The 26098-nt window shown below is 53.7% G+C and overlaps 1 protein-coding gene across 6 annotated transcripts in view; it reads left to right on the top strand.

Annotated features, from left to right (window-relative positions):
• AP3B2 (adaptor related protein complex 3 subunit beta 2) overlaps positions 1-24717 on the top strand; it is a 59419-nt gene extending 34702 nt beyond the window's left edge. For 2 of the 6 annotated variants that reach the window (XM_090028840.1, XM_090028837.1), the window contains exons 16-28: positions 1458-1644; positions 1883-2001; positions 2274-2330; positions 2825-2936; positions 3692-3878; positions 4141-4330; positions 4573-4648; positions 7807-7913; positions 8351-8582; positions 9470-9554; positions 10027-10124; positions 17652-17790; positions 19203-24717. In XM_090028840.1, coding sequence (XP_089884966.1) covers positions 1458-1644; positions 1883-2001; positions 2274-2330; positions 2825-2936; positions 3692-3878; positions 4141-4330; positions 4573-4648; positions 7807-7913; positions 8351-8582; positions 9470-9554; positions 10027-10124; positions 17652-17790; positions 19203-19353 — 1740 coding nt within the window. In that variant the 3' untranslated portion in view covers positions 19354-24717. The remainder of the gene's footprint in view (positions 1-1457; positions 1645-1882; positions 2002-2273; positions 2331-2824; positions 2937-3691; positions 3879-4140; positions 4331-4572; positions 4649-7806; positions 7914-8350; positions 8583-9469; positions 9555-10026; positions 10125-17651; positions 17791-19202) is intronic. The other 4 variants (XM_090028842.1, XM_090028839.1, XM_090028841.1 and 1 more) reach the window with 2 other exon arrangements.
• Positions 24718-26098: the final 1381 nt, after the last annotated feature.

The raw sequence follows: 26098 nt of genomic DNA, 5'->3' as shown, positions 1-26098 counted from the left end.
TGCATGCTCAGGGGCAACCAACATGGGTTCATCAGTGTCAGACCAACCTGGTGGCCTTTTACGATCAGGTCACCAAATCATTAGACGCAGGGGTTGCTGCGGATGTAGTCTTTCTGGACTTCCGGAAGGCTTTCGACACTGTCTCTCACCCTGTCCTCATCAAAAAGCTGGGAGACTGTGGTGTCGATGCCCACACGGTCAAATGGGTCGCCAACTAGTTGGAGGGCCGCACCCAGAGGGTGGTAGTGGATGGGTTCTTCTCGACCTGGAAGGATGTGGGCAGTGGGGTTCCGCAGGGCTCAGTCCTCGGGCCCGCACTGTTCAACATCTTCATCAGTGACTTGGATGACGGGGTAGAAAGCACCCTGTTCAAGTTTGCTGATGACACTAAGATGTGGGGGGATGTGGGTGCACTAGAAGGGTGCAATAGGCTACAAGCTGACCTTGACAGGTTGCAACGGTGGGCGGATGAGAATAGGATGGGGTTTAACACTGATAAGTGCAAGGTGTTGCACATGGGGAGGAAGAACCGGCACCACACTTACAGGTTGGGGAACTCCCCTCTTGCCAGCACGGAGACGGAAAAGGATCTTGGAGTCGTCATTGACTCCACGATGAACGTGGGCCGGCAGTGTGGGGAGGCAGTCAAGAAGGCCAATCGTACCCTGTCATGCATCCACAGATGCATCTCGAGCAGGTCCAGGGAGGTGATCCTCCCCCTCTATGCGGCACTGGTTAGGCCGCAGCTGGAGTACTGCGTCCAGTTCTGGGCGCCACACTTCAAGAGGGACGTGGACGATATGGAAAGAGTCCAGAGGAGGGCCACTCGTATGATCAGGGGTCAGCAGGGCAGGCCTTATGAGGAGAGGCTACGGGACCTGAACCTGTTTAGCCTCCACAAGAGAAGGTTAAGGGGGGACCTTGTGGCCTGCTACAAACTGGTCAGGGGGGATCAGCAGGTATTGGGGGAGTCCCTGTTCCCCCGTGCGCTGCCAGGAGTGACCAGGAATAATGGTCACAAGCTGGCGGAGGGTAGGTTTAAATTAGATATTAGGAGGCGCTACTTCACAGTCAGGGCGGCTAGGGCCTGGAACCAGCTTCCAGGGGAAGTGGTGCAGGCTCCTAGCCTAGGGATTTTTAAAAGGAAGTTAGATGAGCACCTTGCCGGGGTCATCTGACCCCGGTGCTCTTTCCTGCCAAGGCAGGGGGTCGGACTAGATGATCTACCTCGGTCCCTTCCGACTCTAGCTACTATGAAACTATGAATCTGGAGACTTAATAATGTCATCTCCCATCATTTTGTTCCTGACCTTGGGCAAATTGCACCCCCTATCCTAGACTCCAGGCCCCTTCTGTGGAGTGAGGGGAGTCCCCATGGGGAGGGGGTGTAGTCCACTGAACTAGTCAGAGCTATGCAGGCCCAGATCAGGTTCTGAGAGCAGTGGTCCTTGGTGCAGAGCAAACTTCTGACCCAGTATGTGCTGAACCTGGCCAAGTACGACCAGAACTACGACATCCGGGACCGGGCCCGCTTCATCCGCCAGCTCATCGTGCCCACTGAGAAGAGCGGAGCTCTCAACAAATACGCCAAGAAGCTCTTCCTGGCCCAGAAGCCTGCCCCCATCCTGGAGTCATCCTTCAAAGGTACAGAGAACCAGCATCTGGGTGGAGCAGGAGCTATGGGGACTGAGCATCTGAGTCTGGCACTGGGGACTGGGCTGTGGAAAGAGAAGCCTGTTTTACTCAGGGAGGAGCTGGGACATAGACAAGGACACATGGTTCCATTCTGGAAGTAAGCAATGCCCTGTGGGGGTGAGGAGAGCAGCCTGGGGGAAGTAGCAGTCCTCATGATGGCCACCCACTGACCAGCCTCTTCCCACAGATCGGGACCACTTCCAGCTGGGCTCGCTCTCACACCTCCTCAATGCCAAAGCTGTGGGCTACCAGGAGCTCCCTGACTGGCCGGATGAGGCTCCTGACCCATCTGTGCGGAATGTGGAGGTATCTTGCAGGCCGGGCTCTGGGGCTGGGGGCTGATGTCACAGTCTTGCCTATAACATGCACATGCAGACTGGGAGATTGGGAGTTTGTTACAGCATCATGGCCTTGCTAGCACGTGGACTCCTGGGCCCCTTGTTACCAGAGCACAGAGAGCCAGTTTGGCCAGGCTCCAGGCTGTGAGCAGAGCTTATCCTGAGGCAGACAGTGGGAGAAGCAGGGTAGGTGGTGGTGGAGTGTTTGACGACCATAACCAGGCTCTCCCTTGCTTGCAGGAGGAAAGCATCTCCCTCACCGACAGCCACATTGGGCTGCTGGGAGAGCTGATAGAGGTGGCTCCATGTGCTGGTTGCAGTTTGCAGTGCCTTTTCCACTCCCTTCTACCTCTTGCTTTGTGTGATGCTAACCTGTTGACAGCCCGAAGCATGTGACGTGTGTGTGTGTGCTTTGATGTGTTTGATGTGTTGCTGTGAAATCATGTGGCTCAAAAGCTTAGCAGAGAGCAAGATTCAGGCTCCCATGGAAACACTTGTTCCTACTGGTGTCGTCATCTGGCCCCTTGCCCACTGCCCCCAGCCCAGCATGCGCTTTAACCCCTCTTAAAGCAGGTTCCTCACAGAGCAGGATCCCTGCCCTGCAGGCATCAGGGGCTGTAGGGGCCCCAGAGAAGCCTGTGGGCATGGTGTTTATTTTCCACTTCACCCCCCTCCTAATCTGGTTATTTTCCATGGGCAGGGAGGAGAGGGGCTTGTCCTGCCAGCAGCTTTGGGGCTGTGCTCATTTACTGCGACACCTATCACTCCTTCATTATCTACTTCTCGGGCAGGTTCCCGAATGGACCAAGTGCACCAGCCGGGAGAAGAGGAAAGAGAAGGTGGAGAAACCATTCTACTCTGACTCAGAGGGGGAGTCTGGGCCCACAGAGTCTGCAGACAGTGGTGAGGGCTCTATCTGCCATGATGTCAGGGCATGGGCCTCTGTGGCAGTGGGAACAGACTCTCTCACTCCTTCCTTGCCTGGCCAGCACCTAACACTAGGGCCTTGTTGTTCCATGGCCACAGCCCAAATCCCCTGGTGATGTGATTGGAGGTTGTGTCTGCCTCCTTGTGTCCAGGCTGGGAGATGGCTGAAAGGCAAAGGACAGCACTTCTGCTCCTCTCTCTCCACCACCCTAGCTGAGGTGCCAGCAGGGACTGGCTGCATGGTACTGTGACCCCTTATCAGGGCATGGACAAGTGTGTGTGCAGAGAAGGGGAAGGGGCTACAGACCTTATCCCTGCTTAAGCCCAGTAGCAACTGAGCTCCTTGTACTGAGCAGAGCCTAGCACAGGAGCTTTTCCTCTCTGTGAAAGGCCCAGGGCTCAGCATGCTCTGAGAAGGGCCTATCTCCTGGGAGTGCAGGAGAGGAGAGACCTGTAGTACAGCTAGTATCTCCTGTGCAGGAGAGACCATCTGGTTAGGAGCATTCTGGCCGGGAGGACCGTGCTTCCTGTGTATATTTGCAGATGCCATGGTTCACCTCCTGTCAAACCCCAGGACACCAGTTGGGGAGAACCTCTCCCCGCTCAGAGCACAGCACTGGGAGGAAAGGGGCAGATGCCCCTGGCTGTAGGAGTAGGTTGGTGGCCAAGGGGGCTTGGAAGCAGGCAGTGCCTACAAGATAGCATCAGAGCTGAGCTGTGCTCTTTTCCAGAGCCTGAGTCAGTCAGCGAGTCGGAGAGCGAGAGCGGCAGTGGCACCGAGAGCGGCTCTGGCTCGGGGAGCGAAGAAGAGGAGGAGGAAAGCGGGGACCAGTCAGAGGAGGAGAAGAAGAAGAAGAAGAAGAAGAAAAAGAAGGAAAAGGAATTACCCCGCAAAGCATCCTTGGAGAGCATGGGGAGGTACCATGGGCTGTGAGGAGCTGGGGGGCGGGGACAACATTGGGTTGTCATCTTGGCATCATGAGGCCCTGCCAGGACACCCATCTTGCTGGGGAGAGCACCCTGCAGCACAGAGGCTGAGCTGAGGCCCAAATGTGTTGTTGTTCCATTTTATCCAGTCACATGTAATTTAGCTCAGGCTGGCACCCCCAGAAAGGAGTCTTTGAGCAGGGCATGAGGTCTCAGGGCTCTCCTGTGTGCCTGAGATCCTCTCCTTCCCCAGCAGCCCCAGCGAGGAAGAGGAGGAGGAAGGGAAGAAGGCAAAGAAGAAGAAGCCACAGCGTGACAGGGAAGGCGGTTCTGAGTCCTCGTCTGAGGAGGGCAGCGTCTCTGAGAGCAGCTCGTCTGAGTCAGACTCGGGTTCAGATGCAGAGGAATCCCAGTCGGAGACAGAGACCAAGAGGAGAAAGACGGTAAAGAGGCAGGGCAGGGGCTCATGCCTCTGAGCACAGCAGAGAGGGCTGATCCTGGGCCCCCATCCCTGCTCTGCTCTCAGCTGGTGTTCAGCTCCTGCCCCACACTGAGTAGCAGGCCAGCAGCTCATCTCCCCAACCCAAGCCTTGCTGAGCACAGGGATGGAGTCGCTTATCCTCCTCCCATGGATCCCAGTGTTCAACTGCCTGCTGCCATTCACTCTGCCTTTGCTATCTTTCAGCCTCCCAGCAGCAAACCTGCACCAAAGGCTGCCAAGAAAGGGACTAAGGAGATCTCCTTACTGGACCTGGATGACTGTGAGTATCACTCCTGGGCAGGCCAGCCGCACACAGCAGGCTGCCCTCTGTGGGGCATGTGAGCTGGGCTGGAGCGGGGATCCCCTCCCCAATTCTCCCCTCCTGGTCTTGGCTGTCCTTTCTCCTTTCCTGTAGCTGCCCAGTTCACGCCCTTTCCTGGGGGAGGGAGTGACCAGCCAAGCCACTCTTTTTAAGGAAGCTTTTCCAGTGATGGTTGCTTAACATAGTTGAGTGTCAGGCAGGGGAGTTGGCTGAGAAATTGTAAAAGGGAAGGCAGGCAAGCCAGAAGCTGGGAGGGTGAAGCTGGGCACAGAGTGGAAAACAGAGGTGGTGCTGTGTGCAGAACTGGTCCTCGCAGCCTGTGTGCATGCCCCATTAGGCCTGCGATTAGCTGCTTTTGAAAGCAGGCATTTTGGGAAATGTAGTCTCCTTGGGAAGAATCCCATGCTTGGGAGAGCAGGGAGCAAGTCAGCAGCTGTCTACAGCACAGCCCGCACACTCAGCAGGGACGTGTGAGCTAAGATGAAAGCCTGGACCAGGATGCAGGTGGAATTGCTTTGCTCAGTATGGGGGGTGTGGTTTGTCCGGTCAAGGACCCTGTCTATGGGAGACCTGGCCATGGAGCTCTGCTTTTTCCTTCTCCAGTTGCGAAAAGCAGTGGCAGCCTGAGAGCTGCATGGAGGCTCTGTGGCAGTGTACTGAGAAACAGGATCCCTGGCCTTTGTTCCAAGCTGGGGGAGCAGGAGCAGGGACCCCTGGGTTCCAGTTCCTGCCTTTGCTGCCATATGGCTGTGGCTGGATATGTCTGCTTGTCTCCTGAGCTGTAATGGCAGCCACAGCCACCAAGCTCCTTCTCCACAGATCATGAAGGGGTTGCCCCAGGGGGTCTGTGTCCTGATCTCCAATTACAGACAGGGGAAATTGAGGCACAGAGAGGGGAAAAGGACTGCTTGAGGCCACCCAGCAGGCTAGTGGAAGAGCCAGGAACATAACCCATGTTTCCTGAGTCCTGCTAACCCCCATTGTACAAGGTTAGCATGCTTATTAGCACCTTGTATGCAGCCCCCTTGCCAAGACTTCTGATAAGGGGCAGGAACCATCCTGCCTTGTGGGCCCTGCTGCCTGCTGCCCATTTGATCCTTTTAGCTGTGGGACCTGATCTGTCCATGGTCCTGAGAGAGCTTGGTGTCTCTCCTGCTGGAGCTGAAGCCTCTGGAGCCTGGTTTTTCCCTCCTCTGGGATCCCCTGTACAAGCTGGGCTTAGGACACATGCCAAATGTATGAGGTATTCGGACCTCACCATGCAGAGGGTAAAATTTCACCCCTCCCTCTTGCTCCCAACTGTTTCTCTCAGCATCTGAGTGGGTAGCCTGAGGTATAAGCAGGCAGGGGATACAGCAGGGAAACCACCCTCTAGCTTAGATAAGAAGGAGCTGTCTCAGGCTGAAGAGGACGATGACGTGGGAGTCTGATCCAGGCGTCACAAGCGCAGGTGCTGCTGCTGTCACACCACGACCAGGCTGGATTTGCCCCTGCAGGTCCATGAGGATGGAAAGCAGCCTAAGCAGAGCCTTCATGATAGGGCCTTAGACCGTGAGCTCCTTGGGCAGGGCCTGCCTGTGTGTTCTGTGTGCAAGCAGCTGGGATCCCGGGGGGTGGAGGGAGGGGCTGTTTTCTGTCTAGGGCTCCTGGACAAGATCCTGATATAGATCAATAAAAATAACTCTTTCCATGGAGGGCAGTAAGCAATTATTATTTGTGTTTGTTTGTTTCTGTTTCTCATCAGAGAAAGGCAGGATTTCACATTACAGTTGCTGAAAATTGATGTTTCCCATTCAAAAAAAACCCCAGTTGTTGAAAATGGAAGGATTATTGAAGGCTTTTTTGACCAAAAAAAGCAGTTGTGAAAGAAATAGACACATTTTTGCAAAAAATAAAAAATAATGTTTTGTCCAAAAAGCTATTTTATTTTTTAAAATATTGTTTCAAGGAGCAGTTTACAGCCCACTCTATTGGCTGATCTACTGCTCGTGTCCCTCTGTGAATCTCAAAGCACTTTACAGATGATAAACATCCTGCTGTATCCCCCCAGGGCTCTCTGGACAGCGCTATCTAGCAGCCAGTATATCTGGCAAGGGGTGCCTGAATCCTGTGTTATTGGTTCTGGTTCTGTACTGGTTTTACTAGGTGATCTGGATCCAGTCCCTTCTTTTCTTTTGCCTCAGTTTCCCCACCTGTAAAATGGGGACAGTGATGCTGATTGGTCATACTGTGCTTTGAGGTCTCTGGGTGGTAGTATTGATGTTGTTCTCATTTCACTGATAGGGAAACAGGCTGGAGGGTGGGGAGGAAGTGGCTCAAGATCTATGGCAGAGCCAGGACTAGAACCCCAAGCTGCCATGTGGGTGCTGCTGCTATATGCCCCTCCCTGCAGCAGCTTGCAGGTGAGATTGTAGGTTTGGTCCAATTCCATAATCAAGACCTTCTTCTTCCCCTATCATCAATGGCCTGGCAGGGTGCTGAAAGATGCAAAAGTCCCTCTCTGCCCTGGTAGGATGGGTTGTGCCCATCGTGCTATGGCCAGTAGGCTCTGGGCAGGCACTTCTGGGCCCCCAATACAAGCAGTTAAAAAAAAAACAAACAAAAAAACCAAACAGATCAAAGGCTTTAAGCAGCAGCAGAGCAGACAGTCTGGACCTGTGGATCCCGCCCCCCCCCTGCACTCCCACACACATTCAGGGCAGGGCTACGGGTGCAGCCAGCCTGTCAGAGCACCCACACCCAGCACTGCCCTGCACTTGGCTTTCACTGTCCCCAGGCTTGCTGCTGGTGTTTCCCAGCTCCTGCCCTCTAGCTCTCCCAGGTACTCAGACCAGGCAGCCTGCAGTCCGTGAATGGCTGAGGGTGGGGAGGCTGCTGTGGGGTGCTGCCAGGAATGCTGGGGCATATGGTTCTCCAAGCCTCACTGGGCAGGGCCAGGTCTGCCCTGACACCTCTTCTACCCCCAGCCCTACCTGCTCTCTCACTGATCTTTACCCTGACCTGGGTGCCCCTAGATGATTCAGGGTGCCCATGACACCCAGAGCCCTCCCCTTGTCCCTGGGGCAGATCTTCATTAATCCTTTATTCCCCGCCTCTCTCTCTCTCTTGCCTTGTAGTCACACCCCCTCCTCCCCTGCCCACCTCCTCCAGCGGTCTTGTCTCCAGCAGCCTGGTGACCGACCTGGAGGGACTCACTCTCACCGACACCTCTCTGGCTTCTACTGTAAGTGTCCCCCATTCCTGTCCTCCCAGTCCAGCAGCCCCAGCTCTGGCTCCTGCTCTCTTGAGGGGCCAGGGAAAAGAAATCTGGAGCCCTCTGGAACAGCCTCATCCTCTACTGGCATCCCCACTAGCTGTGGGGAGGGGGGATAGTTTCCTCCTTCTGGGGTGCTTGCCCTTTTGGCTCCTACTGCAAGGCTTCTCTGTGGGAGTAACTGATGCCCAGAAGAGCAGCAGGCACTGCTTTGGGGGCCCTGGGATAAGGAATAAGGAGCCCAGGTTCTTCAAGCAGCAGCTGCTCCCGGTCTAAGGGCTACAAGTAACACTGGGGCCAGCTCAAACCCCAACAGAGACCAAAGGCATGGGGACTTCTGCTTCATATGCCCTGGTATTCTGCCCCTCCCCAGCCTGTATCCACATCTCATCTCCTCTGTTCCCCAGGTGATCAGCCCTGTGTTCAGCTCTGTGAAGACTTATGAGCTGCTCCACCGAATGACAGGCGAGGGGCTCTCTGTGGAGTACTACTTCAGCCGGCAGCCCTTTGCCCCTGACCCACACATGGTGGCTGTCCAGATTCAGTTCTCCAACAACACAGACTCGGAAGTGAAGAACGTGCGCATCAGTGAGCCCAAACAGCTCTCTGGCATGAGGGTGCAGGAGTTCAAGGAGATTGGTAAGGCTGAGCGGTGGTGTGGAACTGGCTCTTGCTGACTTCAGTCTCTACATACTGACCCACACAGAGGGCAAGGCCAAGCCACTCGCTCTGTGAGACGGATGGGAATACTAAGGCCCTGCCAGTTTGCATCAGGGCTGGGGTCAACCTTCAGAGCTCTGCCTTCTGGCTGACGCTTCATGTTCTGGGGTTTGTGGAGCTTGGGCCTCACACGGAGCTGAGGGAGCCCAAGAAGTGCTTTCCTGGCCAGGTGTTGTGCAGGGATGGCACAACTGCTTGATGTCAGGGCTGAGGGCAGCTGATGGCCAGGGACAACCTGGGCAGCCCCTTGAGTGTGATGTGCTCAGGCTTCCCCAATGGGGTCCCAAAAGACATTGTCACAGTTGTTTCCCATAAGCAGCCACGGAGTGAAGGAGCCAAGATGAGGACCTGTGTGTTACCCAAAGCCTCTGTTTTGTGGGGAGGGCTGAAGGCTGGCTGTGCCTTTCTTTGTGCCCTGGGGTAGGAAGGCAGTCATGGATCCACATCCTGACTGGCAGCAACAACCCCATTCTGGAGCTGCCAGTGAGCTGTGCTGGTCTTGCTGCACCCAGCTGGGGTCCACCCTCCTCCCCCAGGCGAGGGGCACTCCTCCCCTCTGAGAGCCTAGGGGCAGTCACAGATGCTAATGGGGAGCAGCAATGGGGTTGCCTTCAGGACACTATCAGACCCCCATGGGCCATGGAGCCAGGATCTGGCCTAGGGCTCGAGCACCAGTTGGGAGCTGACAGGCAGGACCCTGTTGCAGTGTGACCACAAAGACTAGGATCCCCCTGGCTTCTTGAGCAGAAAGGGATGGCTTGGTGCTGGGAAGCATTCTGAGCCTCATGCTGCGCCTGTGCTTACAGAGTCACTTGCCCCTGGTGAGACAACCAGCGTGGTTATGGGCATCGACTTCTGTGACTCCACCCAGGCTGCCAACTTCCAGCTGTGGTGAGTGTCTCACAGATACAGGCCCTGGTGCCACCCTCACCCCAGAGGTGCAGGCCATGGGCTCAGGGGCTTGCAGGGAGAGAGCCTGCTCTGTGGCTTGGCCTTTGTCTCTTGGCCTGGGGCCATGCTGTCCAGAGTATATCCCTACTGTGACTGCTGGTTGTCCAGAAAGTAATCAGCTGTGGGTGGGACAGGGTTGGTGCCTTGCTCCAAGGCAGCTGAGCTCTAGTGAGGCTCTATTCATGACTGCTGCTCTGTGCCTCAGTGTCCCCCATCCTGTCACGTTTCTTCCTCCATGGCTTCCAAGCATATTCCCAAGGAGGACTGGACAGTGGTTGAGAATGTCCGAGGTCACAAGTAGGCAGAGCATGAGGGGGACTGAAGTAAATCCACCCTGCTCCCCTTCCCAGGGATAGTCTGGGATGAGCCACCAGTGCCTGGCTTCCTCTCACCAATGTCTCTTTGCCTTCAGCACCCATACCCGGCAGTTCTACGGCACCATCCAGCCACCTGTGGGAGAGCTCATGGCTCCTGTGTTCATGAGTGAAAATGAGTTCAAAAAGGAGCAAGGTGAGTGTGAAGGGAGTGTGTCCCAGCCCAGCAGCTGGCAGGGGCCTTGTCTATAGTGGAAGTGGGAAACTAAGCTCTCTGTTAGAGTCCATGATTAGAGGGCCATGGCTTCAGGGTCCATTGTCCCTGGCACACAGGAGGGGACAGGGATCTTTTCCTGACTCTGGATCCTTTCCTTCTCTGCCTAGGTCCCTGTATCAAGCCCCTGGCTCACAGGGCTGGGGCCCACTGACAGAGCTAAGAAATGTCCTCTGTGGCCAGAGCCTAGCTCCCTCCTGTGACTGAGTCTGGAGGAGTCAAGGGGGAGGAGGATGGGGCACTTGCACACAGGGATCAGTGCTACTGGGTGGCGACAACTGCTGCTCAGAGAGCCCTCACAGCTGGGCTCTGTGGGGCTGTAGATGCCATGGCCATTGGAGCTCAAATGTTAGGGCTGCTCTGGGGGCAGTCTCTCTGCTCTGAGGCTGCGCCTGGCCAGGTAGGGGAGCCCAAAAGCAGGGCCTGGACAAGCTGGGGCTGAGTCCCAACCCTAGTGACAGCCATCTCCCTACCTCTGCTGCCTGGCAGGTGGGCAGGGGTTTACCAGGGCCTGTGTCCAGTGGAAGCCAGTGGTGTGGTCAAGAGGGCAGGCTCCAGGTTCCCCACAGGCTCCCTGCCAGAGGCCCACATTAACCAACTGTTTTATTCCACTCTGCTGCCCTGCATGCTGTTGCTCCCCTTAGAACAACTGTTAAGGATGGGTGTGGGTAAGTCTCAGCTTGGCTGGTGCTCTCAGGAGGTCCATGAGATGCTGCCTGTCCCCTCCTCCCTCCCCCCCGCCCTTCTGAGCTGTAGACCAGTTCCGCTTCCACTCCCCCGGCTGGGAGCTGCTCTCTAGATAAAAGCTGCCCCCTTTGCTCCGCCTGCCCTTCTCCCAGCTTGGGGCCCAGCAGTTGAGGGAAGGGCTTTGGAGGAACTGGGGCAGAGGGGATGGGGAAGAGTTGGGTTTGAATGGTCTCTGTAGGTTGCCCGCTGCTGTAAGGGGCAGGGTCCAGAGGAGGTTGCTCAGCTGGTGCTACTGGCTGAGCTGGGCCTCTGCATGGCTGGGTCAAGCTAGTGCACTAGGGGGAGGCCTGACAGAAGAGGGGTGGCAAGTACAGCCTGCAGAGACCCCAACCTACTGCCTCCTCTGTGGTAGAGGACACCCCCCAGCGACAATAGGCAAGAGCTCCAGGGCCAGTTAGGGGGGTATTTGCCAAGCCTGAGATGCATTACTGAGCCTATGATCCCTGGGGACCTAGGCTGGCAGCAGGCCCCTGGCCCTCCCCTGCAGCCAAGGGCACAGCCAGGGGACAGTGGGGTGTGCCCAAGGCCTTGAGCAGGGGGCATCTTCCCTGCCTGCCCAGGCTGAGTGGTGGGTGCTCCAGGCTGGCTGCATTGCCCTAACTGTATTGCTCGTGTCGCTCCTGCCCCAACTCCATCCTCTCCTCCAGGCTGGGATCTCCCTGCTGCTCCTCTCGTGGTCTCCCCCTTCCCTGCCACGCTGTCTGCATGCGCTGTCTTCCTTTCACATGGGGGGGTAAGCCACTACCCCTCTTGACCAGAGCCTCCACCCCTGCTGCCCAAGCCCCTGCCTTCCTCTTCTTTTTGCGCACCCAGGATGGCCCCATGCAACATACCACAGCCCCATGGAGCCTGCCCCACCCTCACACACCATCTGTCCTGGCTACTGTCCTCCCAGCCCACCTCCTGCCCTTCTGGAGCAGTGTCTCCCCATGTGTGTGGTCATGGCTCCCCTAGTAGCTGAGCTAAGTGAAGCAACAGTCCAGCCTTTCACCCAGCTGGGTGGCATCACCCCTCAAGTCCTGGGCTGTCAGCACCAGGGTCACAGGCCTGACTCCTAGCCATGGTGTCTGCCTGTGACAGGAGAAGGCACCAGGTAGCAGAAGAGATCTGGCCCTGGCTGTGGGGCAGCCATGGCAGCCTCCTCTTGAGGGCTTGTCAGCTGGGTGCACGGAGCATAGGCAGCTTGGTGACCGTGCTAAAAGCATGAGCATGCCCTGTCCAAGCCCTTCCCCAGGGCCCAGCTTGGGCAGCTGAGGACAGGGTGGGGAAGGTGGAGGGATTCTTTCAACCAGGGCCTCTAAAGCCCTAGCTTCTGCAACCCCTCAGCTGCCCCTGCCAATGTCTCCCCTGTTTCCCTGGTGTACAGGGAATGCTGGAGAGCGGGGCTGCATGTCACAATGGGGTACACCCCCTAGGCAGCAGCCAGGCACAGGGCCTCTATGCCATGAGAGGCCAGGGGGTCCAGCTGGAGCCTGGTAGAGAGGAAGGGCAAGAAAACTGGCCAGGTGAGCAGGGTGAGAGGAGCAATGCTGTAGGCTGCTGCAAGCGGCCTCTCCCCACCCCCATGCAGAAGCCTATCCACCCCCATGCAGGGGTTGCAGAAAAGTCAGACTCCATGGCAGTAACCATGGGTGGATCCAGGATTTGGCAAAGGGGGCTGTACTACAGGGTAGCTTCACCCCGACTCCCAGCCTCCTCTTGCCAATCCACAGGTGAGGGCAGACTGAACTGTGGGAGTCTCTGGGGACTTCTTAAATTTCCAAAGCAACTGAGCATCCCTGCCTTCTATTTCATGCTCAGAGGCAAGTCCTCTTCATCCACTTTCATCCACTCCTTCAGTTGCTGCTGCTTTCTCCATTGTCCCAGTAGTGGGGAAGCTTCAGAGCTTCTTCTGCCCCCTTGGGCCAGGTTCACAGGGGCTGGGCTTAGCTGGGAATAGTAGCTGCAGCAATGAGGAGAGGGTGGGTTCTCCCATATGGCCTAGTCCCCTCCCATCAGTGGGCACAGGAAGCCGCTACCACTGTGGCTGCCTTAGATGAAGTCAGTCTCTGCGCAGCCCCACTGGAGAGGGCAGGAGCCACTCCAGAGATTCCCCCGCTCCTGAGACAAAACAGCAGGGAGAGGACAGAAGGGGAGAGAAGAGGAGAGGACTTGCCCCTGAGCAAGGAGGGGAAGGAGGTATTCATTTCTGCCTTGAGGACTCTTTTAAAGCCTCCAGAGGCTCCAGTGGCACGGACCAGTCTGAAAGGGGTGCAGCCATGTGACTATCCCCTCTGGATCTGCCTTGGGGAGTGACGCCCCCTGTCTCCTCCAGGGCCTTGGTGCTCAGGGGCTGTACACCTCGGAGCTGGTGGGGCCTACATGGGTGACCTCCTAATAGTGTTAGGTTCCCTGTTGATTGTGTAGGACCCCCCTTGCTAAGCCGGGTTGTCCACTGCTCCCTCCAGCTCCTCCCTGACTCCACACATACCCAGTCTCCCCTGCCCTGTGCTCACGGTGTGTAGCCTGGCCAGTCGTAGGTGCTGTGCCCATGTGCCCTTTTTGCTTGGTCATATATGCCAGGGGATCCGTCCTCTGGGCAGGGATGTGGCAGGCTGTTCTGGATACCGTGCTGCCTGCCCGGCTTTTTGTGGTGTTTCCATGCCCATGAGGCCTTCCCCGTTGGCACGCTGGGCTCTGATCCAGCCACACTCCTGTCTGCTTTGGCTTTGCTCTTAGCCATTTTCCATCTCTGCAGACAACTCTGGCTGCATGCCAAACCCAGCCTAGGTCAGCTGCCTGCATGGGCCTAGGAAAATAAAAGACTTCAGCACAGATGGGCACGGGGTACTTGGAGAGATGGGCCAGGCTTGGGGGTGGGAAAGCTGTGGAGTCAGGCAGATGCCCAGACACTGCTATTCTCTCAACCCCAGATGCTGACAGGTGGTCCCAGGAGACCAGCTGCCCTGCTTGGAGCCCCACAGCATCCACCTCCTGGCTGGGCATATGGCACCTGGGCATATACAGCCCAAGAGCAGCCCAGCCTGAGGGAGCGTTACAGATCCTAGCAGCCTCCCCTTTGAGTTGGGCAGGGGAAGGGGAGAAATCATTTCCCTTCCCAGCTCTGGAGGGCAGTCCCAGGACAGCAGAGCTCACTGTAGGGGTAGACACGCTTGGGACAGGGAAGAGCCAAATTTGAACCGTGCTGCAAGGCACCCCCTGTGTGTGGCAGAGTGGAGAGACCCCCACCTCCAAGTCTCCTGCCAGCCCAGGCATCTGCCTGTGCAAGGGCTGTAGGACCCTGCATGAGCAGAGGGCAGGAGGCCTGCTGGGCCCTTAGCATACCCTTTTCCCACCCACCTCTCTGGAAGGAAGGGGTGTGGGGAGCCCAGAGTCATGGAGGCGGCTCTAGTTCTGCCTGGCTGCATGGCCCAGGGAGGCACTGCTAGGTGCATGTGTCTGAGCAGAGGAGAGGGTTCCTGTCCATGGGAATGGCATGGTGGTGCTGGCTGGATCAGGATTGGGCCAGTGTCAGGCCTGTAGGCATGAAGGATGCAGGGGAGCAGAACTGGGGGTAGCCATCTCCCCAGTCCTGAGCCTTTTCCTAATACCTGTCCCATTGCAGTGTATCCTCTGTCCCACACGCCACCTTCACTTCCCTTCGGACTCCAGAACAGCTGAAGCCAGAATCCCCCTGAGTTGCTTTAGGGCCCAACCCTCCTGCATGGGGCTGGCCATACCCTTGCCCACTAAGGCATTGGCTCATGAGGCATGGTAACCCCTTGAGTGTCAGAACCCACACCCACCACTTCACAGTGCCTGCCTCTCTTTCTCCAAGGGCCGCGTATGCTGAGGGGGCTCCTAGAGGCCTCCCTGTGTACAGAGAGAAGAGTTGGTCAGTCCCTACCCTCCTGGGGTCTGGGCAAGAACTATTCTCACTAAACCAGTTTTAGTACCCAAAGCAACTGGGCTCTGCCTACTTTCTCGAGGCTGGGAATGACTGTCTCCCCAGCCTGCTGTGCCCTCACCACATGCCCAGCCAGACGCCTGCCTCCCCTCCATGCAACTGCAGGTTTCCTGTCCTACAGCCCACCCTCCTGGCTGAGCCTCAGCAAGCCAGATCCTTAGCAAGTCAAGCTTCACTGCTGAATCCCAGTGGTACTGTGGGGTAAGGGGCTCGGATGCAATCCAAGCCTCCTGCTGCAGGGTCTGAGCTGAGCACCATGGTGGGCAGGAAGGAGTGCCCCCTGCTCCAGGCAGCTGTGTACCACTGTCTGGGGATTGGAGGCTAGGGAGCTTCTTGGGGTGAGGGTGTGCTGCAGGTAGGGGGATCTTGGACAGCAAGGGCTCTGCTCAGGCAGTGTGGGAGCGCATCAGTCCATTCTTCGCTGGTGAGAATGGCAGCCATGGTGAACCTGATCCTAGGACCACAGTGTGGGTGAGCCTGCCCCCACTCTGGTGCCAGGGCCTGGGTTCCAGCCCCTGCTGAGGAGGACATCTCCAGGGACTGCTCTCTCCATAACAAGGTGCAGGATGGTCAAAGCAGGGGTTGCAGCGTCGTGTCAAACCCAGAGTGATTAGGGTACTGGGAAGGTTGCTATGCCCTGTGGCAGGGTGCCAACTCTCCTGCTAGTCTGTGAAGCAGTCTTGGGCTCTGAAGGAAGGATGTTTCCATCCCCACTCATTTCAGCCACCAGGAGGTTGAGTTGGGGATTTTTAGGCCCAGAAAGATTTTCTTACAGACTCTGGGGTACTCATGATTGGCATCCCCTGAGGTAGCTCTTCTGTGTAGGAGTAGTGTGTCTCTAAGTAGCTTGTGAGCTTCCTAGTGGCGCTCACAGTGTTGCATGTGTTAGAAATCAGTCTGAGCGTCAGTGTACATGTGCAGCCAGGCCTGCCGTGTTGCATGTGGCTGTGGAGTCTGTGACACCTCTGTGATTCCCCCATGGAAAGAGCTAAAGACATCATGGCAGCTCTTCCAAAGGGTGCCTAGAAACAGCTCCCACCCTCTGCCAAGTGCTGCCCAGTCCCCGCATCGGAGCACACAAGTCTGCAGGATCACAGCCTGCCTCTTGCATCATTACCTACCCTAGTAGCTGCATCTTCATTAGAGATATCTTGTCACAGGCCATGGCACAGGCAAAGAGAGCCCAGCTGGTTTCTCTGCCAAGCCAGGCATGTCTTGGTACATGGAGCTGGTTCAACGTGCAGCTGCTAAAGTAGTTGTCACGCCAGCTGGGATTTTAACACCAGGCCTTTCTGGGAGAGGCACACTGAACCCTCTGCTAGGCAGACAGGACAGCTGGTTTGGGCCTCCCAAGTTGTTCTCATTCATGTTTTAAAAGGCCTAGGCAGTTTTTTCTCTCCAGGGCTAAATCCTGAGCCACCTGCGACTGGAATTGGGCCTTTAGGATCTAAAGGCAACAAAACACCTTGGCTCTAGCCCTTTAAGGAGGATTAGCAGGGACCATCTCAGCTCAGTCCATCTCTGGAGCTGCCTGCAGCTGACTCTGCCATGTTGTTAGAGAAATAAGTACTTCAGGGAAGGTGTCACAAGGAGAGACTACACCTTTCCTGATATAAACCAGAGAACAAAACACTACTAATAATGCCAGGGTCCAGGTATTCCCGGCTGGGGTAGCTGACTGAACTCCGCACCGCGTAGTTGTTGGAACAACCCGAGGCAGTGCTATTTTAGATTTGGCATTTTTATGTGAGGAACGGGCTAGAGAGCAGATGCCAGGAGGTTGTGCTGAAGTGGGCATACCAGGCTGGAGTGACGTGATAGATAATATCCTGCAAGGATTGGCTTTGGGGCCCAGCTTTGATGTATCCATTAATGATTTTGGCATGTGATGGAGGCACACTGATAAAGCTTGCTGATTTACACAAGGTTGGGAGCCATCATCCATATAGAAGGGGATTGCGATACCTTACAGGAAAAGCTGGGTGCTCTTGAGGACTGGAGGAGTAATGATGAGGTGAAGTTCAGTGACACCAGGTGCAAGGTCATGTACAAGAAGCTCATCTGATGTGATCTGGGAGCCCATCGGCTGGTAATGACAGAGTAGAAAGACTGGGGTGTACAAGTAAGTCACGGCATTATCAATCGCCAATGTAATACGGTGGTGAACATACTACCAGTTGGATCCTGCATGTGCCAGAGAAGGCATTTCCAGTAGAGAGAGGGACATATTTGTACCATTAGACAAGGTGTTAGTAAGACCTCCCCTGAGAAACTAGGCAACACTGGTCGCCAGCATTCATGAAAGATGGGCTCAGACTGGAACATGTGTGCAGAAGAGGGTGGCTCGAACGATATGTGGAAGGGAGAACTTGTCTTGTGTGAGGAGAATAAAAGCCTGGTTTGCTTAGCCCAACTGAGAGAGGAAGATTGCTGCTATAAATAAATCAGGGCAGTAAACACCAGGGAGGGAGGAAGAACTAATTAAGCTAAAGGACAAATTGGCACAGGAACAAATGGGTATAAAGTGGCCATGAATATCTTTGTGCTGGAAATTAGAAGAAGGTTTCTAACCATCAGGGCAGTGAGGTTCTGGAACAGTCTTCCCAGAGTTTATCAAGGAGGGAGGGCTGTGAGGAGTGTGAAGGGAGTTGCCTGACATGGTGCCGACAACACCAGAGGACGAGATGTGATGACTTAGGAGGTGCCTCCCAGTCCTATGTTCCTTTGTTCCCCATTTTCCCCATCCCCTTCTTCAGGGAAGCTGACAGGCATGAGCGAGATCACGGAGAAGCTGACATTGCCAGAGACATGCCAGAGTGACCACACAATCGTCCAGCGAGTGACTTCAGCAGCTAATGTCAGCCGCGTGCCCTGCGGGGCGGACAACGAGTACAGGTAAAGGGGGAGAAAGATCCAAAACTACAGACCTATGCTTTTGGAGCCAAAAGGCCTTTGTGTGTCTGCCAAAGCCACTCCTTGGCCTATGTGTGTGATTAAAGCCACAGCTGGGGGAGTCTGAGTGACTGAGAGTTGCACACACATGTATCCATGCAGCCAGACCCTTCACCCATGGCACTGTGCCCCCTTGCCCTGCTCTCTGCTGAGCTGGTGCCAACCCTCTGAGCACAGCGCTTCATGCCCCATTGTCTCGAGGTGGCACAACCCATTGGCCTTCTCATGAGCCCCGCTCTGCTCGGCCGCCTGGGATGGGAGAGCTTCCCAGTGGTTGGTGTTTGACCAGGAGGCAGACTTGCAGCCTCTTGCTGACAAAGGCTGGGGGGTGGGCTGCCACAGAAGCCAAGGTCTGGGGTATGAGTGACCAGAGCTGCTAACCCCTTCTGGAACGGTTTCTCTGCCATGTTTCCAGGCTTGGAGTGTGGGAGCAGGGGGCTGGGGTGTGTTGGGAAATGACCCAACCAGACCATGCAGCCTCTCCATTGTACACAGGCCCTAATGAACTTATCCAAGGGCACAAACGGAGTCTGTGATAGGTACAGATTTGAGCCTGGGTCTTCCAAGCCTAAGGCCAGTGCCCTACTCTAATAGAGAAGACTTCCCCTCTCCATGACATGTTTCTGTAAAACCAGAGCCAGGCCCAAAGTGACTGCCCAAAACAACACGCATTGCACTAGCTTGGGACCAAATCATCCTGGTTTAGGTGCTCTTTACAGACTCATCCCTGTCCCTGACTCAAGCCTCTCTCTGTACAGTGACATCAGTGGACAGCAGCTGAGTGGCACCATGCCCTCCATCCTAGCAGCGCTCGCTGGTGAAGCCAGATGAGGGGGTCTAAGAAACAGGGCTGGTCCCTTACCATAAAATAAACTCAAAGGGCCTGAATGTCAGTTCTGGAGCTCTGCACCCTGATCATTGACTCAGTAGGAGATGCCAACTCCCTGCAACCAGTGATGCCTATAACTAAAAGCCAAGCAAAGCAAGCTGTGTACCTTTACAGCTTGGGTGCTGTGGGCCAACACGGGCTATTCCTGTGCCCTGGATGGGGGCTTCAGGCCACTGGAGTCGTGCTTTTTGGGCCCGTAGTCAGGCACCAAGTTCTGGATTGTCTGGACCTGTCACCACCAGGAGTGGGACTACAAGTGGCATTCAGTTCACCCTGCACACAGCAGAGAGTCTTTCCCAGCCCCAGGCCTCCCTTGACCAGTGCTGCCCCAGCTCCAGCTGCTGGAGCATCACAAGAGATGGCCAGTGGCCCAGTGCCTAGCCTTGATGTCTCCCCTCCCCAAGCACCTGCCTCCTCATCCCTGTTCATCGTGCGCTCAGTGCCCCTTGTTGTTCCCTGCAAACAGGTTTGCTGCCAAGACAGTGACCAGTGGGAGCCTTGTCCTCATCACCCTGGAGAAAAAGGAGGGAGCCCTGGCACAACTGACTGTCAACAGTGAGAAGATGGTGATCGGCACCATGCTGGTGAAGGACATTATCCAGGCCTTGACGCAGTGACTGGAAGGCATCTCCTCTGATTCCTCCCCCCGAGATGCACCACAGTCAGCACCCTGACCACCCCTAGCATCTACTGAGATTGCACTCCTGCCCCATCCCTGGTATCACACCTCTTTGCTCCTTCTCTATTGGCTGGCAGTGGTGATTGACAGACCTGCTGTTCCTCCCATTTCTTTCCATGGCTTGATCCAAGCTTTGGGAATAGGGTAGGACTGCCCTCTGCCTCTTCTTGTCCCCTCTGGGACCTCCAATGCCCTGGAGGTGTTTTGTTCTGTCCAAGGCCCTGCTGAGGAGGAACACCAGGTACAGGGGACAAGAGAGGGAAGTTCACAAAGACTACAAAAATGCAGATCTGGCAGATGGATGAGCAAAGGGTGGAAAGCAAGGCAGTGTCTCTAAAAACAAAAATTTAGCTTGTGGGCAGCAGCCAATGGAAAGCAAGCCCTACAGGCACCCTGGGTGATGTGGAAGCTTCTGCCCCAGGGCTGTGGCTGTGGCCATGGCCATGGCTCCTGCTGTGAAGTCGTTCTGTGCTGGTCTCAGTGTAGTGTAGCTCTATTTATTATGGACAGGACCTTCCCAATAAAACCCTCCTTGGAAACATCTCCCCTCCTTGCCTCTGTTTTGTCCATGCACATGGAGGAGCAGGTGCTAGGGGCAGGAGGCATGGAGGTGCTGAGGTAGGTAGAATCTGCCCAGAGAAGTCCTTCCAGTTCTGGCTAATCCAGCCTCCCTGGCCCAGCCTGTACTGCAGTACAGCGGGCGGTAAGTAGTCAACTGGCATGGTGCAGCACCAGGCAAACTCCAGGCCTAGCCCCGTGCCTCGGCCTCTCCTGTATCAGGGCACTGAACTCCTGTGGGGCACCTCCTAGGGATTCCCCTCCATACATGTGGGCATCTGGCCAGACTTGACTGATGCTTCTACCAGCATATTTCCTGAGTGCAGAAGGGCCCAGGAGGGTTGGTATGAAGATATCTCAGCTGGCAGCCTGCACTGGATCAGGTGGAGGGATAAGGTGCCTCCTAAGTGAGGATGGTTTTAGCTGTATGCGCTTGGTGGGAGGTGATACACCTCTCACTGAACCTTGTTACAGAATCCAGGGATTCACTGGTTCCTCATCTCCATGAAGCGTGGAAGAGAGAACTAGAGAGCTACAACTTATGCTTCAATTGAGCCACTTGAAGTGCTCTTACCAGCTCCATTGGTGTGAGACTAGGGGCATGTGGTGCTACAGGACATGACAAAAAGGGAGCTGGAAGCATATCACTGCTCCCAGGGGTGCCCTGAAATGATGGCAGCTACCCTCAGTGGTAGGAGCTGTCTTTCTGCTGGAAGGAATGGTGAGAAGGAGTGATCTTCAGGCCCCTGTTCGCCTATAGAAAAGTGAGCTACAGGTGACAGTCTTTTCTGAGTAGTCCCTTCCTGTGTCAGTAGTTCAGGGCTGGAGCCCTGCAGAGCTGTCTGTGACAGAGGAGCCCTGGCCAGGAGGTCTCTGGTATTGGCTAGCAGGATGGCAGTGGGGAAGAGAAGATGTGTTTAGGAGGACTGCTTGCCCCTGTAGTGTGGAGCATTGTCACCTTGCTAGGATCACTTAAGCATATATTAACCACCAAAAATTCCTTCCACTGCAGTGCCAGGACATTGATGGAGCCCTTGACTGTGCTTCTCTTTATCCCTGGCACACTGTAGAGTTTTGTTGTGGACTTTGTGGCTGCAGGTGAAGAAAGAGGTCAGAGCAGACCCTCTTGCAGAGTCTTTTGGACAGATAGTGGCCTGTAATCAGAGGGGACAAGGCATAGGCCCCTTTAATTGTCATTTTTATAATCCAGAGGGAGAAGCTGAAGGGTATAGTGCTTAGGGTTCTAGTCCAGGACTTGCAAGAGCCCATTCAAGGCTGTGCCACAGGCTTCCTACATGATCTTGGGCTCTCTTAGCCTCTCAGGACTAAAGCTGCAAACAGAAACAGGTGCAGACATGCTGAGTGCAGCTGTACCCACTTATTGGGTGAATTGACATCTAGTGACATCAGAGCCTCAAATCAGGCCCCCAGGCCTCCTGTACCCCATGCAGGGAGAGTGATACATCTGGCAAGGCATTGGATTTAAATGGGCCCTAAGAAAGGTTAAAGCTACAAAATACAGCCGTGCTCACATCCTTTAAGGGAGGTGCATCATTAGGGATCCAGCCCAACATGGTGGGAAGTCTAGCAGGGCAGAGGGTTATTGGGATAGGCCTCAAAAATCAGAGGCCTTCTGAGAACTGGCTCATACCCAAACTTGCACCGGAACAAGCCTTGGTGTTCACTTTACCTTAATTGTGCCTGCGCAAATCTATGAGTGGATGATCTTCTTTGGGTTGGCTTTCAGTATCAAGCTCAACTGTTTCTAAACTACTCAAAAAGAGAAGCAGTCTGGTTAATCTGAAATCAGAGAAACCCCCTCACCTTCTACACTGGGTTTAACTTAGTGGGTTTTCATGTCACCCATGTAGGATAACTTGCTGCAATTCTGTGTGCAGAAACCCTTGCTCAATTTTTGTCTCCCTTTTTGTAGAGTGGGGGGCCAGTCTCTGAAGAGTTATTTTGAACGAAAACGCCTCTCTTTCTCTTTTTCTCTCTCTTTCTTCTTCTTTCTGTTGATCTCTCTATCTTGCTTTCGGTAGTAAAAAAAAAAAAGTGACATGATATGCAAGCAGCATACCCTTACTGTGAAATGATGAGAGTTACACACACTAAAATACCCAAAGCTGGGAAATACTGTAAATAGATTTTGGTGGTTCAGCTCCAGCAGGGGTGAGGCCCAGCCCTTAATTTCACCACCTTGCATTGAAATAACTAAGCCCCAAGTGCGAACAGCAATTATCCAACAAGAGAAGAGAATCCCCGAGAGACCTTCTTTCTGGTTCCCTTCCAATAGGACCCAGCCCTCAGAGAATACTGCACGCTAATACAGACAGCATGTGAATTACTGTGTACATGACAGTCACAGAGCACTCAGTATGAAACAGGAGCTGACTAGCGCTTAGCTCAGTGCCCCTAGAAATGTCTAAGCTGCGGACAAGAAGAGGATTTTTCCTAGGACAAAATGCTAGGTCCCTCAGCGTGGAGCAGAAGCCCTTGTGAAGCAGTGTACAGCTGCTACTGGAAAATCTCATCAGGCCTAAGACAACCTGAATCCAGAAGACACTAGCTGCTGAGGAAGTATTGAGGTGGCTGGGGTGGATGGAGTGTGAGTGTCTGCCCAAGCTGGGCTGGACACTGGAGGATCTGACATCTATAACCTGGTGGGACTGGGCACCAAATTTTTTTTGTTTTGTTTTGTTTTTATTTATTTAAATTTTCCGTATGCCAAGACACATTAGCCAAAGCAAATTCCAAATCCGTGACTCAGTCCAGAACCGCAAGTGGCCGTACTACTGGCAAACATCTTCCACCCCTACCTAGGGCTTCAGACGTTTCCAAAACCTCTGGCAGGCATCCTCCTTGCAAGCCTAAGCCAGCCTGGGGTTTGGATACCCCCGAGTTTGGCTTGCCCTCAGCCATCAGGCTGCAGGAGTAAGTTAGGGAGGAGTCCCTCATTTCCATAAAGTTAGTATAAAGCCAAGACCTTCCCACTTCAGCAGCTTAGTGGGAGGTTTACTATACATTACCTTGGCAAGTACTATCCCCAGGCCAGGAGAGCGGTCATCCCTGGGTGCAACTAGGAAGACCACCTCAGTGGTTATGGTGTTTCCCTTGCCAGGCAAGTATAGGACCTTGCTTGATCTGAGCCCACTACAGCTGAGTCAACATAAGGCTGAGAACTGGGCACCAAATGCACAATGATGCATGGTGAGACCAAATTCCAGGCAGTGACTGAGCAGTGGTGACTCCACAATCTGTCCTTACCAGCTCTGAGCCCAATAACCCACCAGCAATGGCATTGGGAGACTTCTGTCCACCAGATCCACCTGTCAGCAGTTCATCGTAAACCTGTACCAATAACAATGCAATACCATACTTCGGAGCATACAATCTGTCCCACCTTTGCTAAGTGACTTAAGCAGCCGGCAGAGAACTTCAGAATATCTGTGATAAACTTGTTAATTGCTCAAAGGATAAATGAATACAAGGTCCGGCCAACTTGCCAGTGGGGTCCATTTTCGGGGGGCAGTTGTGCCACAAATCAATCCTTCATGTTCCTATGTACCACTCCAATCCCTTTGCCTACCTGTTGCTTTGCTTCTGCTCCCTGCTCTATCTGTCACTGTGCTGCCTGTCCCCTTCCCATCTGTTGTGTGCCACAAACAGAGGTTGCCCATGTTGCAGACTGGCCACCCCTGGTCCAGACAGTTCCCATCCCAGGGAGGATCCCTTGTAAGATTCAGGATGAAACTGGCAGCCAGATTTTTAAAAAATCATTCCCTGTCCAATATGCTGTTTTAGAAGTGTGGCCGCCTATTTTGGTACCTAGGTGGGCAATGAGTTTTTCTTCACCATTGATTATTTTGTCAGCTCTCAAAGGACTTCTGACTTATTTCTGAGACAGCTGCTCCATGGCTATATTTGTTTGTCTGAGCTGGGCCTGTATTGCCCACTGGGTTTCTGAGATGATTGATCTAATATATGTTGAGTTATCTACCCTGCATTAGCAACTGACAGGTGCTAAGTGTACGAAGCATTTGGCTACATCCTAACTAAGACAGGGATAAAAATATACTGAAATATGTGTGTGCATGCATAAAAAGTGTGTATGTACATACTGTGAACAATTTCTACACACATGCACACACATAGATCAATTCTGCATCTGTAGGGAGCGGAGTGGGGGGTGTTGGAGGATCCCTATGAGACCGTGAAATCTCCATCTTTGGAAAATGTTACGAGCAGATTAGAGAAATGCCTGACTCAAATGATTTAGACAGGGATAATTCTGTCTAAGCAGGAGGTTGGCCTAGATGACCTCTTGAGGTCCCTTCCAGACATATATTTCTATATTTATGAGTCAATGATTCACCAAACTCAACCCCATTTCATATGAGATCCCCAGAAAAGGAAATGCACAAACTGAAACCTACAAAATATTTTTGTGATATTTTTTGAAAGAAGAGATGCTGGAGTGTCAGTGATTCTGTAGGAGTAATGTTACAAGCTGTTTGCTGGTTCATAATTTTTTTAAAGTGAAAAATCAAGAAAAACTAAAGCTAAAACAGACAAACGAGCACTGAAACCTGAAAGACCACGATTGTCGTCATGTTTTACATCACTCTCAATTCCACAGCACACGTAATGCTATGTGACACCTTAAGATGGAAAGTGAAGAAAATCCCTGAGACCTGCAATCCAACTGAAACCACAGAAAATATTTTAGTAAAGAGAAATGTGATTTGGGCTAAGATGTCAATATTCTCCAAGATTTGTGTTGATTACATAAGAGTCTGAGCCTCTCTTTCGCGTCCAATGAAATCAGCAGAACTTCGAGCAGCACAGCACCCCCTAGACTATTGGGGCGGGGGGGGCAACACCACCTATGGAAACATTCACATAATTTCTGACAAAAGCTGCATTTTTCATTGAAATTCTTCTCTCTGAGTACTGAACCATCCTTCACTCTCTTTAAAATGACCGATATCACAGTATGGAGCCCCAGCTGCTGAGCCAGTGTCAGCATACCCCTTCCACTCTCAGGGTGATAGGAATATGATCCATGCCCCCTCGCATCCAGCAAGAGGTGTGAGGACAGAACAACCTGGGATCTACCCAACAAAGGGGATTGTATCATGGGGCAAGGCTCTAGGACTAAACCAGGTCCAAAAGGCCAGAGACATACCATGGGCAAGGCTAAATAACAGGGAATATTAGCTTCTTGCTAAAGCCATGACCACACACAGTCTTGTACCTCCAGCTGTGCTCTGACTGGGGAAGGGCTGGTTTCACTGGAAAAACTACACCAGCACCTGGTTTTTCCCTTTCAGGAGGGCACCCCCCTAACTGGGCACCCTTGTCTTATGGTACTGGACCAGAGCCAGAGCATGAAACAGGAGAAAGATTTGTACTGTGCAATAGACAGGGTCCCAAAAGGTCCAAAAATATTGAGCACCTCATTTTTTATTGTTCATAGCCTGACAATTTAGGTGCGTCAGTGGGGAACCAGGAATAGACACCTCCAAAATTACTATGCATGCTGACAGATGTCCCTTAGCATTGTATCCATTCCTATCCTTTTAGATATGTCATAGCTGGCCTGAAGTCACTATTAGCCAATATTTAAGTAGTGTAAGAGTGATGTAGCTGTGATGGTCCAGAAATTATGCAAGAAGCAAGGATTACTTAGGGTGATCTCTTTTACTGGATCAACTGTGTGGTAGAGTTAAACAAGACTGCAAGACCTAATGAGGAATGTCTTGCATTCAAAAGCCCTTGCCTAACTGCTGCACAGTTGGTCCAATAAAAAATAGCACCCAAAGTAATCCTTGCCTCTCCAACGTTTAGGGCCTTTCTGGGTTATTACCATTAGGATGAGAAATTGATACGAGTCAGGTTAATTCTTGGCATCATCCTGTTCATATGCACACAGACCCCTATTTTCTAGAACATGTTACAAACAAACAAGCCAGCAGGCAGCTTTCTGTTTCAAAAATCCCCCAGTCTGTCACTCCAGTGTACTCTGTGAGCAAGGAGTCCCATCTCTCTTCTTTCTCTCAGGGTCACACTCACATCTCCTTCTCCAGGCTTTCTTCTTCCAGCACACGCCACCAGTGGCCATC

This window comes from Crocodylus siamensis, chromosome 15 (assembly GCF_052110815.1).
Source record: "Crocodylus siamensis isolate JL-2025a chromosome 15, ASM5211081v1, whole genome shotgun sequence".
Classification (NCBI taxonomy): domain Eukaryota; kingdom Metazoa; phylum Chordata; order Crocodylia; family Crocodylidae; genus Crocodylus; species Crocodylus siamensis.
Note: the sequence above shows the minus strand (reverse complement) of the source record. Positions and strands in the feature narration are given on the sequence as shown.